Source organism: Amphiura filiformis, chromosome 13 (assembly GCF_039555335.1).
Source record: "Amphiura filiformis chromosome 13, Afil_fr2py, whole genome shotgun sequence".
NCBI lineage: Eukaryota > Metazoa > Echinodermata > Ophiuroidea > Amphilepidida > Amphiuridae > Amphiura > Amphiura filiformis.
Window position 1 is genome coordinate 15,690,759 of NC_092640.1, and position 17,630 is coordinate 15,708,388.

The 17,630-nt window shown below is 36.7% G+C and overlaps 2 protein-coding genes across 4 annotated transcripts in view; one reads left to right on the top strand and one right to left on the bottom strand.

Moving 5' to 3' along the window:
* The window catches only part of LOC140168043 (dnaJ homolog subfamily C member 13-like), an 84,746-nt gene extending 78,245 nt beyond the window's left edge, over positions 1-6,501 (top strand). For all 3 annotated transcript variants that reach the window (XM_072191346.1, XM_072191347.1, XM_072191348.1), the window contains 3 exons: positions 672-812; positions 1,433-1,532; positions 3,882-6,501. In XM_072191346.1, coding sequence (XP_072047447.1) covers positions 672-812; positions 1,433-1,532; positions 3,882-3,979 — 339 coding nt within the window. In that variant the 3' untranslated portion in view covers positions 3,980-6,501. The remainder of the gene's footprint in view (positions 1-671; positions 813-1,432; positions 1,533-3,881) is intronic.
* A 5,512-nt stretch (positions 6,502-12,013) lies between these two features.
* LOC140167206 (uncharacterized) lies at positions 12,014-16,453 on the bottom strand. Its single transcript, XM_072190558.1, has 2 exons — positions 16,157-16,453; positions 12,014-13,435 (listed from the first exon to the last, which is right to left on the bottom strand). The coding sequence occupies exons 1-2, from the start codon at positions 16,163-16,165 to the stop codon at positions 12,338-12,340; spliced, it is 1,107 nt and encodes a 368-aa protein (XP_072046659.1). The 5' UTR covers positions 16,166-16,453; the 3' UTR covers positions 12,014-12,337.
* Between the last annotated feature and the right edge of the window lie 1,177 nt (positions 16,454-17,630).

A 17,630-nucleotide genomic window follows, 5' to 3' on the forward strand; every position in this document is an offset into this window, starting at 1 on the left:
AATATTTGTAAAATGTTTTAAAAATGGTATTGTAAAAGATTTTTGCAAACAATTTTGCCAAATATTTTGTAAACACTAAAATAACATTATGTCAGAATATTTGTAGTAAGTTATCATAAAATGTTTTTGAATGTTATGAAAATGTTTTATACCTTTATATAACCCAACATTTTAAAATGTCTAAAAACGTTTAAAAAAGTAAATGTTTAAAAACGTTTTCTGGCAACCTTTTCTAACCTTTTACGAATAACATCTAAAACGTTTTGTGTTTGCTAGGAGACAGGATCTTTTGTGGCAGCGATTCCACACAGAAATCATGTTTTCTTCCTTCAGATAATTCATTTCTTTTCTATTACAAACAAACAAAAAATGTAAACACAACAACAACGGAAGAAATCTCGTTGTTGAACAGTTGGTGGACAATTATGTCATCAGTCATTGTGTGCCGGTGCACATGACCTTTTGTTCGCAAACTGAAAGAAATTTCACTTACCATACTTTAACCCACAATCACAAAGGCTTGCTGGGTTAATATTACATAGAAAAGCAGATCACTTCATTGACCGGTGAATATATCACCTCAAAGCCCCTTCCTGTTAATTTGCAAGGTTTGTGGAGATCTACTGAGATTTATAGTTGCTATTTCCACCTCTTATTTTATCGTATTTTAGGCTTTGGACAGTGATCTAGTACCATATCTACTCAAGTTATTAGAAGATGGTCTGACAGGATTGGAAAACCCTGCATCTACAAAGGCACAGATAGTCAAATCACTCAAGGCCATGCAGATGTGTTTACAACATGGAGAAAGGGTAAATACAAAACTTAAATTTACAATATAATGTTCTATTGTTAACTAACATATTCATCTTGCTGCAAATCTGCCAAACCACTGTGGAAGATATAAGATAAGTTTTTTTTCACAGATGCACAAGTTGTGATATTGAAGCATTTGAAATTTTTATTTAATCTTTTGTATGTCCTCTGACCTTAATAACTCAATTTGCTCAAGGGTGCCGCCTTGGCACCCAGCGGATTTTGAATTTACACACCCCTGGCTGTTAAAGTAAAAACAATACATGAGTACGCAACTTCACAGCCATATGGCCATTTTCCTTAATTAACCCATTATTTTTCGTTCAGATAAGTTCTGAACGGTAACTTGCTGACTGTGAGGAAGGAATTAATTTAAGACTTTCAGAAGTGTAATGTGTCACTCAATTGGAGTAGTGATTGGGATTGAGGGGAACCGAGAATGATTAAGATTACATCAACCATTTTTCGTCAATATTCAATGGGATTTTTGACATTTTACACTTTAATTGGGGAAGGACATGCACTTGAATTGGGCATATGCTTTTCAGTATCATTTCACACATTATGTGGCCTGGCCTATTTGGGACTTATATAATTTGACTCTTCTCTCGTACAGGTAACACAGCTGCTAGAAAAGTCCACTGTATGGTCAGCTTACAAAGATCAAAAACATGACCTGTTCCTGGCTGATACCAACATTGCAGGCTATCTCACTGGTAAGTGTCCAGAGTTTGTGTTTGTATGTGAGGGACAGGTATTCAAGTCCCCTACATACATGTGATCAGTATAGTTTCTACAGTGTTGCCAATGAGTAGTGGATTTGCGAGTAGAGTTGGGGTTTAGCTAGCATAAAGTTCAACTATTATGGTCCACATACAAGGATTGAAATAAAAGAAAGGCATTATAATATTGATTGGTGTCAAGGAGTTGAAAATGACATTCATCAACACCTGCAACCCATTCTTTAAAGATTCAGTGCTTAACATGATTTATATCCAGGTTTCAAAGGCGGCAAATTTGAAATATGGCGTAAAAACAATAAACTACATAAGAAAATGCACATCACAAAGCTTGCTAGGAGGATAATAATGATGATAATAATTGTAGTAATTCAATTTTCAATAATGCCTCTTTTGGCCCCCATGGAGCAGATCATGTCACATTTGGGGTTGGTACAATTTGTGACCCTACTTCTCATACCCGACTTTTCATACCCCACTTGACCCAAATTTTTATTGTTATGATAAATCATTTTAGATACTAAATAAAGTGTAAATGAAGTCTACCGAATTAAAAAGGCTAAATCAGTGTAATTGGTGAAAAATTATGATTTAGAAGTTATTATTTATAAACATCGCCCTTCCTCGTGCGCAGCCGTAATCTCCAAACCAGTCGTACATAAGTTACCTTTTCATGAGGAAGCATAAATCTGTGTCACATTCAGATCTACGCATGGTGACATTATAAACGTCAATATTGTCATTGCATGTTATTCAGCCCTTTCACTGCTACCAACATTTGAGATTAATTGAGTATTGACTTCAATGTACCGCTCAGTTGCATGCTCCAAGCAAGTTCAATCAAGTTAGCATATCAAGGCATAGTTATTGACTTTGTTCTCCTGCCTGGTAATTGGTCAATGCATTTTGATATAAGCAAACACTTATTGATTGGCTTGAGCAAACTTTATAACCACAGGTTTAGGGAGTGTTCAGAACATTGGGGGGGCTGAGCACTTGGAAATTGGAGTCAAAAAGGTTTGACCCCCCCTTCCTTCCTTCCTTCCTTCCTTCTATACGTGCTTACCTCAACAGTCAGTTTGAGTATCAACGCACAGGCTTTACGTACGTGCACAGTTTTCCAGAGAACCTGAAACTTTTTTGATCCCCCATCTTTGGACATACAAAACCTTTCAACCCTTTCCAAGAATTTAAAAAACAACTTATGATTTGTGCAGTAACGAACTCAATCCCAATTTACATTATAACAAGTATACACTAAGTTTTAATGGTTATACATTATTTTAATTTATAGGCCTTTAGGCCTATTTCCTACATTGAAACATGCAAGTTTTATAGGGTGACTTGTATGAAGTTTAATTTCATTGTATGCATTCTAATTTTTTCATGTTTCATTCTTAGAACCAATAACACAAGAAAGGGAAATTGAGAGAAACATCTGGGCACATACTCAAGATTTTTAGTCTAAAGACTTGTTTATCAGGGGCGTAATTTTTCTTGGTCAGTGGAAAAATATAAATTTCGGGGGAAAGACGAAAAAAATGTCGGTTGCATCATTTTGACGCGCTATTATCAGTGGAATATATACATATACTCTTTTCTTATAGAGACTGGATGAATGTAAAGTCTTCGAGCTTCCAAAAAGACTTTATACTAGCCTATTGGAAAATGTGTGTGAGTAGCGCTCAAAAATGTTGTATGTTCTTGTTCTTTTGGCATTTTCTTGTTAAAACTTTTTTGACCCCCGCCCCCTATCAGGAGCAAAAACTTTTTTGACTCCCCTTTTTGAAGACATAAAACTTTTTGACTACCCTTTTTTTAGAGACTAAAACTTTTTTGACCCCTCCATTTTGCCCCCCCAAAGTATTTCTGAATAATCCCTTAGTCCAGGCGATTAGAATTGCACAGGGCTCAATACTAATCACAATTTTGTATCTAAATATGCTGAACGAGGCTTTGAAATTTGAGATGAGAAAATGCTTGAAAACGCTGTTCTTTATCATTTTTTATCAATAATATTAAGGAAATGTGTATGGTATTTGCATAATATTTGATTACCAACGGAATAAACTGCGAATATCTAACAAAACTTTAAAAATAAGTCGGGTCAGGTGGGGTATGAAAAGTAGGGTCACAAATTGTACCAACCCTCACATTTGAGTGCTTTTATCAATTGCTGTGTTGGTGCTTGTCAGCAGTTTCTATATGAAACCAAATTCATGCTGTTAATGCTGTGTTGTGTTTGACATTTAATTAAAAAAATTAAACCAATACCAATAGAATCTAAATACAAAAACCGATTTCTATTTTCCATACTTTTTTCAGGTCCTGGTGTTGCTGGTTACCTGACGCAAGGTCCATCAAGCTCCGTATCCAACGCACCACCACCTATAGATCCACATGCTGAAAATGCTGAATCGTAACATCCGGCTAGAATAAACATAGCGCAGCATCTGTCCTATAACTACATGGAATCTTTCAACAAATTATCTAATTTTTTTTTCCAAAACCAAAACATAAAAAAATGCATATTAATTTTTTGAATGCATAATATTTTTCCATAGTATATTGTTATTTTTTTCATCGATGTAACTATGAAACTAAATTGTATGTATTAGAGAATATACATCTATGTGGAGTAACCGTAATGTTTGACTGACACAGCCATTTTAATTGCTAATATGCATTGAAAGTTTATGCTTTAAGTATGCACTGCTTTGTAACTTACAAGTTTCAGTTACGAGGCACAGTGGATGCACTATATAGGTGATGTCACCAGGAAAATTTAGGGTTGCACAAGTCATAGTTGCCACTACTAGCGGTAATCGCAACTTTCTTTCGACTATTTATAAGTGTCCTCAAAAGGTATTATAGGAGACATCAAATTGGGCAAATTTAAGACTATAAATTGTTTGACATCCATGAAATTGGCCTACTTTTTGGTTATTTGTGAGCAGAATTTAATAGTGTTTTGAGTGTATTATGTTGCAGCTTGCAACATTCACCATTCTTTTGACCATACCTTAATATAATGTGTTTATTTGTGGCACGTTTTTATTAGAGTTTGACCTCCATAGTAATCATAGTTGGACTATTTGTTGTTGACTTCTTAAATAGCTTAACTCATGCAACCCTACCATGTATTGTTACAATATGTGACCATCCACCACAACTGAGCCCGGATGTCGCCAGTGCCACTATTGAGATATGCTCCATTGAACTTAACAATAAACAATAGGAAACAAAGGATTTGTTGACTGTTTTATTGATTTTTCACTACTTAAATGTCAAGTACTATAGACATAATATACATCATTTTAAAGCTAATTTCAAGCAGAATATTTTGGTTGAATATCTCAAAAATGATGATTGGCGACTTCAGGGCTCAGTTGTGCTGGATGGTCACATATGTTATCAAGTGGACTGCACTCACAAGCTGATACTGGCTCAATGGGGGGGGGTGCACATCTATGTAGTGTAGCACTTCTGCCTGTTCACTGAAACTTGTGATTAACTTTATGCAAGAATGTACTGGCTTTAATAATCATTATAACTGTGGGGACCATCATTCATCCAAAGGTTTCTTGTGTTTCTTATAAAATGTGGAGTAGCCTGTTGGAAGTAGATATATAACACATGAAACTTATTGGGAGGGTTGGAAGTGAAAGTGCTATCTCAGTTCAACAGGCCTTATTATGGGGAGAAAATTTATGAATTTGTCTTTTTTTGAGGGGGGGTTGCTTTACTACAACTTCATGGGAACAAGGTATAGAGAACTGCAAGAACAAGATTCAAATACCTTTCAAAATTTACTCTGATTCATGTATCATTTTTGAAAAAATAATTGCATTGTTAAGCCACAAAATGTGAAAAATGGCTAAAGCAGATTTGAGATTGCTTTATGTGAGATAATGCTATATTTTACCCTGTTATGTATCACAATCATTGTAGTATTTGGGCAACATATCTGAATGGACAATCATTGTCTTACATATGTGGTTCACTGTCAGGCATATGCTGGATCTGATGTACCAATATACTACAGAAATCCACACTCATCTGAGGTTAGACCTGATATCACCTGTAGATACCTATATTATTACAATAAATTGAATCCCATCATTGTTTCTTTAGATACATTACTCCTCCATAATTGTGAAATACCCCACACTTGTATAATTGGAATTATTTGTATATTTTCTATAAGTTCATTTAAATTAACCAGAAATTTACTTCAAAAAGGATTCAGTGACCTACCGACTCACAAGGTCATAAGTGCTTTGTTATTACTGTGCACTTCTAACCTTATTGCATTAAAAGGTAAAAAGAGCTATGAGGAATTAAAGGAAGAATTAACAATTCTGTCTTTAGGCCAAGCAAAATAAAAAACATGTTTCACGTCCAGGTTTTTGAAAAAAAAGGAGGAAGAGGGGGCTTTTTATTTTTTATCCCAAAATCAGTATAAATACTTATAATTAGAGCTGTTTTAAATAGGCGCACACAATAATGCCTGGAAAAAGGAGGAGGCCTCTTTTTATTTGTTGTACTGAGAGATAGGCCCCTCTAATTATCACAAAACCTCCCAAAAGTGTTTCTTGATAATCAGCAAGGCTATAGAAAGCATGTCTACGTCCTAGACATATTTTTAGATTTCACAAAATAAAAATGTAATTGAAGAAACCTCAAAAAAGGAAGCGGGAGGGGATGTGAAACATGTTTATTTTTTTATTTGGCCTTATATACGTGTAAAAAGAAAAAAAAACACATGGTAGTGGTATATAAGAGGCTCAAAATTGAAATAAACTGATCATGGATACATATATCCGTCTCCCCTCCTCAGCTACCTATGTCCCTTCCCAAGCTAATATGTGACTCCTCGCCACAACTGAGCCCGGATGTCGCCAGTGCCACTATTGAGATATGCTCCATCGAACTTAACAATAAACAATAGGAAAGAAATAAATAAATAAATAAATAAAGGATTTATTGACTGTTTTATTGATTTTTCACTACTTAAATGTCAAGTACTATAGACAATGTCTATTAGACATGATATACATCATTTTAAAGCTAATTTCAAGCAGAATATTTTGGTTGAATATCTCAAAAATGATGATTGGCGACATCCGGGCTCAGTTGTGGCGAGGAGTCACATATGTGTGTGTATCAGCCCAGGAGTGCCTGGGTATCTGGCTTTAAGGAGCAATTTTTTTTCACATTCAGAACCCAAGGTACATGTATTGGATTTCTAGCATTTCTTGTAGCTTGGTATCAAACACTGTCATCTTATTATAGCTAGTGACATCTTCATTGCACCCTCATTCAGCAAACTGATTATTGGTTAACTAGTGTTTTGTCCATTGTCTCCTGGCACCCTGAAAACAAAATGGCAACCCTAAAAGTATTATTACATAATTTACATTCTTATTTTTAATTTTTTGCATATTATTTGTATATCATGTGTACATTCCTGATTACATAACACCAATCTGTACAAAAATTTATCTAAACCTATTATTTTTTTTATAGATATATAGAATTTATCCAAAACCTATACAAAAACGTTATCATTTCCCAATTTATCTGAGAGTTAATTGTTGAAGTTTATTTACTCATTAAGTCTGTTTATGCTTAACAGAAGTGTTTTATAGTTTTCCTATTGAAATCATGTTTTGTTTTATTTTGTACTGTTGCAAGATGTTGATTCCTTTGCACCCAATTTGCAAATCATATTTTATTGGACATTAATTGCGAGCATAAATGTACAAAGTTAGAACAAAAACCGAATAACTTTGGAATACCATACACATCTTTGTACACTCCAATGTCCAATGATTTCTGACAAGCTTTTCATCATGTTTTAATCAGTATTGGAAGAATGAATTTCTACCTTTTGTACAAAAACTTGTAGTGATAGTAATGGAAGCAACTGATTATTGATTATCACCCCATCGACATTTATTGGTAATGCATGATTATCAACTGTGTACATGAGCTGCAAATTATGCAACTACACATGCACAAACAGCGAGATAGTATTTGCAATATGCACAAAATGATGTCATCAGAAGCTATCGGAATGGAAGAGTGTCCAAAAGTACCGTAAAGCAGAGTGAATAGGGATGGGGTGCAAATAGGGACAAGAAAAGTTTGAAAGCATTCTTGACCTCAACTAAATAAATACTCTACACGTTATGGTTATTGTTCCAGAAGTACTGTAAAGAGGGGTGAATAGGGACATGAAGGGACAGAAGTTTGAAAATACTTAATAAATACTGGTCACTTCATTGTTCCTAAGTTGCAAAAGCAAACATTTGGAAGATGGGTTTTGTTTGTGTTTTTGCCGTCGCAACAGTTTTTGATTGCTTGGTTTTCCGGAAAAACTTTCACATCTTGGCTGTGGCTTTCTGCTCATTGTTTTGGGCTTCATTGTTCTTGGCGTTTATCACTGCAGAAAGCAATGGGCTATTCCAGTTGATACCCATATACCCCCTGTGGAAGTCATGAACTTAAGTTCCCACACAGGGGGTGTAGATCTCAAATGGAGTCACCCATTTAGGTTACCCCATTTGAAATTCACACACTTGCTGTGTGGAAGGTTAAGGTCATATCTTCCATAGGAGGTGAATGGATTTCAACTGGAATAACACAATGCAGAAAATATACCGCATTATTTGCTGCAACCATACTGCAAAACACACATTAAACTATAATCTGGCTTTATATTTAAGCATACCATACATTGTAGCTACATACCACTATGTCAAAGGTTTGGTGTGTCAAAGGTTCGCTTATGTCACAAAATAGGGTTCACAATGTCAAATACAAAATAATAAGGTTTTCTATGTCTAATTCAACCCTAAACCTAACCTTAAATCTAGCAAACATTGCATATTCAATATAGCAAACCCATTACCATATTTGACATAGCGAACCTTACTTTGGACTTAGCGGACATTCAACGTAGGGAAACTTGGACAAAGCGGTCGGACACTCACGTTATATAAATGTTTTTGCAGCAGTTTATATTTTACTGTCTGTTTAAATCATCTATTCCCCTCAAATATATTGTGTTTTTGTCAAAGGAGCACTGACTGTACTCCTTTTGAAACACTTTTTTGCAACAATGTTATATGATTTCACAGGCAGTTGGAAATGTTTGTATTTTATGTTGTAATTATATTTTTGCTTTTATACACTTGGTATTGTCAAGAAAACAAACTATATTCCTGTAATCCAAATTGGTTCATACATGCTTGTAGCACTAAAACCTGATTGATCAAACTTGATCAATTTACTGATTTATCAACTTAAATTTGATTAATGAAACGTCAAACAATATTGAAAGTCTTGATTGATTTAATCAATTAATCATCTGAGTGATTAATCAATTGATTGATTGATTTAATTAACCAGTTTGGATAGCCTATATTCACATGTATGAACTTGTTACAAATGTATACTTGTTATCATGTGAAATCAGATGTTTTCTTTAACTGTAATCGTAACATGTACATGGAATCAATTGGTCACCACAACAGTTAGTCACACCACATCCTATAATAGTATGGTAAACGTTAGGCGATTTTACAGTGATATCTTTGTGATCTAAGACTTTATGGCCCATATAGAAACTATTAGTTAAACATAACCATATGGTTACTTGTTGGTATTTTTTCAATAGTTGGGCTGAACCACAAGACCCACAAGAATCAATGGTTAAGAGAAGAACTAAGTTGATAGTTTACCCAGCAGTTTTGGCTTAACAAATTCAAGGGTCTTCAAGGCTCGCATAAGTAAATAAGTTTTTCTTGACATTATCTAGAACAGACTGGACTAAAAAGTCCCCTTGGCGTTATGGATTGAAAAGTAGTGGGGCTTCCTGGCTCAAAGTTGACCACATCGATGTGGCTCTGTCTTTTGTCCAGTTTTAGGCCACAATTTTCGCTTTTATTTGTGTTGCCCATGTTATCATTGAAATTGCAAATTCTACATGCATTCCCAGTAAAGTCATGCTGGTAGCGGGTCAGCTGGAAGAGTTGTTACTTTAGTCCCACTTGCCTGGTATACCACTGTTGAACAGTTATTTTGTTCAGAATTTTCAAGTTGAGGAAAAAAATCATGTGGAACTGAGGGAAATTATGCTTTTGTTTTGTCCACCATTTGACATTGAAATTAATTTTGTTGTCATGGTAATTGTGTCAAATTTGTTTCAATGTACTGTATGTGTTATGTAATTATTAACAAATGTTGTAAAAACAAGATATATACATTTTATGACAAACTTATTTCTATGAAAATGAACAATTCTGTTTGAAATCCATACACCCCCCTATGGAAGACATGACCTTAACCTCCCACACAAATGGAATCACCCATTCAGGTAACCCGTTTGAAATGCACACTCCTTGTGTGAAATATTAAGGTCAAGTCTTCCATAGGGGGGTGTATGGATTTCAAATGGAAGAGCACCATATAAATGTCAAAGAGCAAAATCAAGATTCCAAATGATTTTGATATTTGACAAAATGTTGTCTTTGTGCGTGTGGAGATGTCAAACATAATATGTCAATTTTTTTATTACATTTTGACATCGGTCAAAAAGTAGAATATATTTCATGGATATAATCCACTTATCAACCTCATCCCCACTTTTCCTCCACCAAACTTTAGTAATGGAACCAAGGTGGAAATAGCACGGGATGAGATTGCATCATTCTCCTTTAAATTTAAATAAGGACAAACATGCCTGGGATGGGATAGTGGTTCTTGTTATGCAAACAAATATCTCAATTTCACCTGACAAATAATTGTTACAATTTATATGACATAACCATGGTAAAATGAAACCAATATGGCACAGTGATCAATATTATAATATTCACTCGATATAAAGTCCCCCCCCCCCCCATGCAATAAACCAACTTGAATGGTAGTAATAATTGAAAATGGCAGCCATTTTGGATCTATTATTAGCTGTAATTACAATTATATTTCAAAGTGACAATTGAATCACCTATTCGGATCACGTATTAATCTGCGGAATTCATTTTGGACTGCGTTTTAGCATAGGGTCTATCCCCCAACCAGTTCAATTATCTCTCACTGAAGTGGAGTTGGTTGTTGGGCATATCAAGTGAAAAGGCGATAAAATCCTTGCCACTGCATATTGAAACTGACTGTGAGCTCCATTGGATTGGCAGCTTAATGTCTCCTCCAAAGGATGGGGTAGTCTCATGGATCGTGTGCCTCATTCTTAATGTACCATGGGAGAGTGTTGGTATTATATTGACTAAATCCAGATACCCCTACTCCAGCTAGTTCTTGCTGTGTGGGATTGAACCTGTGACCTTGTGTACCAGAGGCAAGTATAATATAGCCATTGTGTCATGCTCTTCAGCATCTAAAAAAAATCATATTTTTGGGAAATTTCCTTAATTATGCATCTGGAAATTAAGGAATTACAGTTACCCAATTATATGACATAATCCCATTTAGAGAGCCAAAAGCATGTTTGACAAAATGTCTAATAAACTGGCAGATTGCTGAGTAGTAAACAGATTGCCAATAGAGAGCAGGTTGCTGCTAATAACATAACCGAGAATTCAACTAACCCTACTTTTGTACATTGAAATCATAACCCATGCACACAGACATTGACAGAAGCATGAATAAATCTCCACAAATGAGAAGATATTAATTGGATGTAAATTTATTACCATGTGAATATGATATACTATGAAGCATATACCTTGCTAATAAACAATATAAATCTATTATTGCTTTGTCTTTCATTCATTTTATTTTTACATGCATATCTGTGATATTCACTGACATTGATTGGAGATGAAATCTGTCTATGAAAATTAATGCTCCATTTGATACTCTATTCACCGTAGAAGTGATAATGTAACAGGATTAACTACAGCTAACTACCATAGCAATAGGTTTTAACAATTCTTGAATATATTGCAATGCACTAGTACGTTCACACAGTACCTCTGCATTGAACCATAGATGTCAAAGAACAGAGATAAAGACCTGGATCGTAATTCTATAGAATATTCATATCATGCTGACCACTCGCACCTGCTTGTAGTCCAGGGCAATATATTCAAAAATTGTTTAAAGCTATTGCTATGGTTGTTAATCCTGTTACATCATCATTTCTATAGCAAATACCAAGTGAGGTTTCGAACCACGGACCCCTCGCTCAACTCTCTTTAATGGTCCAGCGCCTTGGACCACTAGGCCACCTCGCCCTCCATTGTGTACTTATAATGTTTGTGTACAGTGCACAATCGTAAATTTTGTATTCATTCTTGTATCTAGGGTCTTTAATATTGATCAATAAATAATAATAATAAATGTAGATATTTATATAGCGCTTTACATTTATTCCGCCGTCATTAGAATAATCGAACCACGCTTGCAGCCTACAAATGGCGAGGGTTCATCAGTACAACGACTGTGACTACCCCTAACAGCTTCCCATTGCACCTGGGTGGGGTGAGGCAAGCGAGGCAAAGCGCCTTGCCCAAGGACACAACACGGTGGCGGGACGGGGACTCGAACCCACGCACGCCGAGCAAGCTCTCAGATTATGAGTCCAAGGTCGATCCACTGAGCCACCATGCCCTCAAAAAATGAACGTGTATTATAGGCTGCTGTACCCTCAAAATACCCTAAATGGTGTAACTGATGGAAGTTGCATAGCAAAGCTTTAATTGAAAGTCTGAAATTACGCATATTTTACACAAGCTATGAATGCGCGGGTTGATCTAAGGTCTTTTAAATATTTTTACTACTTTATCACTCCACTCTGCTACATAAAGCTCCTGGTCATCATGTGAGAGTGCAATACCACGTGGATCACTGACATCTGTAGTAACACATCCCATGTACACACCACTAGCTGCATATCTGTAGATAGCTTTAGGATCACCCCAATTTGAAACAAAAACCTCATTGTTCTTACTGCAACACAAGTATGTAGGATACCAGGTGTTAACCTCAGGAGAAGGGTCAAAGGTTAGGAGATATTTGCCTGAATAGTTGAATAATTGCAGGGTGTGATTGATGTAACCTGTTACTACAATCTCTTCATGGGATGTGACCGCAACACTCCATGGTGTATACAATATAGCAAAACTAGATTTGAATGACCCATCAGCATTGTGTATTGATATTGCATCATCATCCATACCTAGTATTATGCACCCATTTTTGTCTACAGTTACTGCTCTAGCAATAGATGGGATATTGTTTGCGCCATATGTTTTCAATTCAGAAAGTAATTTGTAGTTGCAGTCATAAAATCTACAGCATTGTTTGGCTTTTGGTATAACATAGCCATTGGTGGATGTGATACTGACATCACCTGATCCACCCAGCCTAGCACCATCATCAATAGTATGCATGAGATCACCAGACTTTGACAACACTAGGATTCTATAAGTGAAATCACACACTGCAACCATGCCATCTGATGTCACAGCAATTCCTGAAGGTGTATTTCGACAAGGTACTTTGATTAAACCTATTTGTTTCCAATTATGACCTAATATCCAAGTTGATTCCGGGGTTTGGACATTTGCCAATGTTTCATCTACCTTATCCAACTCGACTTTACTCGCCTCTTGCACTGAATTACACTGACTCATTATCTCATAGGCTTCGTTGACATCAGAGAGAGTGGCTTTACCTGATATCAAGTCTTCAGTGGTGGCTATTCTATGGTGCTTCATTACCTCCCATGCTGTGTGTGCTTCATAACAGGGTTGGCACAAATAATGCTTACAGTCTTTACAGTAGACTATGGCTTGGTTGTCTGTTTTCTCACACTTACTGCACAGCTTTTTGGAGTAGTCTTCCTTTGCCTATATAACAAAACAGTAAAGAACATCTGACATTTCTTGTTCATTTAGCTTTTGGATAAAATATCATAAACTATAATAAATTAACCAGTAACCAGGTAAAAATAGCGTCTCTGGACAAACGAGCTAAATAAAAGGAATACAATGGACAATCTAGAAACACTGTGGAAAGGATCACAACACATGTAGAATTCGCGGTAGAAGTGATGTAATAATCTCTAACTACCATAGCAATATGGTAAAACAATTTTTGAATATATCGCACTTCACTAGTACGTTCACACGGTATCTCTGCATTGAACCATATCATGCTGATCACTCGCACCTGTAAGATTAGTATCTTTGAAAAGAGGAGTATTGTATTCAATCTATGATTGCAGACATACACAGGTGATGAGTGCAACCTGCTTGTAGTGCAGCGTGATATATTCAAAAATTGTTTTGCCCAATTGCTATGGTAGTTAATCCGATTATCACTTCTACAGCGAATTACGAAAACAAAGTTGAAACGCATTTACAGTTCAATTTTATATGCAAATGTTACATTCTAATTATTTCACTGGCTAGCAAAAATTATAACATCAAATCACGAAAAGTTGGTCATATAATTATCTATGGGGACGAAACAGAGGACTGATGTCGCTCAATAGAGCTTCAAAGTTGCGTGTGTGGTGGTATGCAACATAAAGAATTGCATTCAAGTGAAGGTAATTTATTCCATTTATATGCTTACCAATAGAGGTTATTATCCGTGCTCTATTAGCTGCATATCCTATCAGCGACTGCTATACCTTGTTTAGGACTTTCAAAAGAAGTACCTGCATGTGCAACCATGACTGTTTCAAAATATCCCGCCAAAGTCATGCAGGTAACTCCGAGGTCATACATTGAGTTGGTTTGAATGAGGAATACTACGGGAACTAGCACCTTTTGTTAGAAGTCATGCATGAGTAAAGAGGATAACCTCTATTGCGATTGGTAATTTGATAATTGCTTGAGCCTAGAATGCTAAACTGGAATTTATTTTAAATGCTTATATTTTTCAGTCATTGACCATACTAAGAAAGTTTGCAAATTGCAAATTTTAAAAGTGTCACATTAATGTGGCCCAGTTTAACATCAAAGTTTTAAATTTGAGTTCGGACTCAAATGACTCCTGAGGTGGGCACCCTTGAGCATTCCGAGAAATTCGGGGTCAACGTTTACACAGGGGCAAAACTTATTCCAAATTCTTAGTCAGTGGGAGTGGTCTATTTAGAGAATAAACGATAGGAATTTTTATTTTGCCTATCCTCTACCGTGTGATAGACGACAGGCAGGTCCAATATTTTGAGTAGTGGATGCCGGCGCACACTACGATAGTTTGACATACCTACGACCAATCAGTCTGGAGTTATTAACGAAAAGGTCAACGGTTGGAATTTGGGCTCCACAGGGGTCAAAGACAGAAAAGTAGTATAATTCAAAATTTAAAATTTTGGATGTTGTACATATTAAACAGTTTTTAACATTGTTATTATTCAGAAAAGAACTGCCTACGATGTCTCGTTACCATGGTAAGACAGCAAAGAAGTTACTGCACATGGAGTCAAATTGGTGTTGACATATTTTCTCGCGTTACCTAGGTGATGAAATATCGTACATAGTGAAAACTATTCTTTTTCTGAATTATTGTATCAAGACAAACATTTTGAGATTATTATTATCAAAATAGGGAAATGTGTTATGTTTGGCCCATGCCCAATTTCAACCTTTCCATGTTACCTTCTTGCTAAGTGTTTTTATTTAAACACCATATTGTGTTTATTAGAGCAACACTTAATAAACACATAATTCATGTTAATGGTTCTAACACTAATGTTAATGGTTCTAACACTAATGTTCATAAATTAACACTTGGTGTTATATTACAAATAGTGTTTGTGTAAATCCCTCCTCAAAGTGTATAAAAGCCTAGGGCTTCATTTTCACCTTGTTGTTTTTCTATAAAATGTGCCTTCTGTGAAGGGGCTTATAAGGGTAGAAATTCCCTCTAGCTTCGCCCCCTCGACCCCCACCAGGGCTTTGCCCCTGGACCCCACCAGGGGCCCTTAAGCAGGCCCCTGTACACCCGCCGTCAGAGGCGATACTACGGGCGCTTCGTGCCCTACGTTCGCCATGGACTCTGTTTTCTAGGTTTTCAATGTTGGCAGGTATGTAATTGATCTTTCAAATCACTATATGTGATGAAATGTGCGCGAAGCCCGGGATATTGACTTTCACCGCTTGGAGGAGGCGCAGAATCGATGCTGAATTGGTCAATTCGGCGACCCCCTAAGACGGCGCCCAGGGCACGTGCCCCCTACCCCCTAACTACGCCACTGTTAGTGCATGAACAAATCAATAGGGATGCAATGGATCGAGCAACTTATGAACTTGCATCTTCCTTGGGTTTTTGGATCATCGTGTCTTTTTTTCTTGAACGATTTCAACGAATGAGGTCTCAAATCCAAGCTAAAAGATGCAGCTAATGGCTGCTGGTTCTTATTACATGTATTATATATGACATATAAGATATACAGGGGTAAACAATACAATCTTTTGCCGTCTGTATATATGAGTAAATGATATCGTTCGGATATTTTAGGCGAGGTCGGAGTAGGCCTAGTAATATAATATCCATTTGGAAGGTATGGATGAGGCTAATTCTAATCGGATGGTAATTGTTGGACTATATACACTTACCTGTGCCATTGCGTTTCCCCAGGTGCGTTTCCTGCTGGAATTCCTTTGACAACCTCTGGTTGAACTGGTACTGTTTTCAAACAGAATGGACTGGGTAATAACAAGCTTAATTTCTCTTATTGTGTTTTATCCAGATGTATAAACATTCCTCACAGAAAGACGGTAAAAAGAGTAATCAGGGTTTTTAAAAGGGCAATGGTGCAAGTTTTTGTTTGCCACAGCTTGGAAGGCTGGCTGAATACGCCATTTAGAACATTTAGAATTTACTACAATACTACAGGACTGGGTAATCATGGCAATATATTGCTGTGCAGTCATGCAGAGTGCTTGAAAAGCCTTGAAATTGATACATGTACAGTGCATTATTTTAGTTATCAGTTGTTATGCTTCAGTACTTGACCTCTACCTGAACTGGGTTCTATTATGTTTTAATAAATTGGCATGATTAGGGCCTATGTGATATGACTTTGTCTTAGTTAAAGTAGGAATGACAAATGAACCATCAACTTGATTAGAACACTCAAATAGACATGCAGGGAGCTCAACTGCGCCCTGCTTGCACAGAGATTTCTAAATTGAGCTCATTCTTTTATTTTTCATAATTTTTCTGTAAAAATTGGGGATGTTAATGCCAATTATGTTTTTGTAACTATCCTGCAAATTACAGCAACATAACTTATTTGGTTTTCCTGCAAGTGTGAGTCAAAATTGGTCCATCGCCACAGTGCGCTTAATTGCCAGTGGCCAAGTACAGCACTGCTCAGAATGGCACGAAATCATTCAAGCCTATCAAGGTCAGTTATTAGCCAATTGCTGAATGGCTGGGCATTGATTATAAGATATCAAAGAGATACCTGCTCTGCCAATCACAGTAGAGGTTTGATAACATTGTGTTTCTATTGAGAATCCGGAATTTTTCCAGTGAAATTGTTAACCGGGTAATAGCGGAGAATGACGGCTAACGGTCAATTTCTATTGGGGACTGTTATCCTGAAAATGCAAGCAGCCGTAACCAGGGCCGTTCCTAGGGATTTTGCCGCCCTAGGCAAAGCCTCTCCCTGCCGCCCCACCAAAGCATACCAAAAAAGTGTTAAGGGGGTTACCCCAGTGGCGGCGCCAGGAAATTTCTTTCGGGGGGGCATTAGGGGGGCACAGTGAATTTCATGGGGGGGCAAAATCAACAAAGTTTGCGCACAATTACCGTAAAAAGTGGAAATTTTCGTAATTTTGGGTTTTTTCTGGGGGGCAACAGGGGGCAAGAGTTCTGACTGGGGGCATTTGCCCCCATGCCCCCCCGTGGCGCCGCCACTGGGTTACCCCCTTGAAAACTCCCTGAGGGCTAGGATTTATAATGACGCCCCCCCCATTTTTTGGCGCGCGGAGCGAGCAAAAATGTGCAAACCACTAATTTTGGTTATAATGAAATTAAATATCGGTCTAAAATTGATATTTCAAATGATTTTTGCGCGAAGCG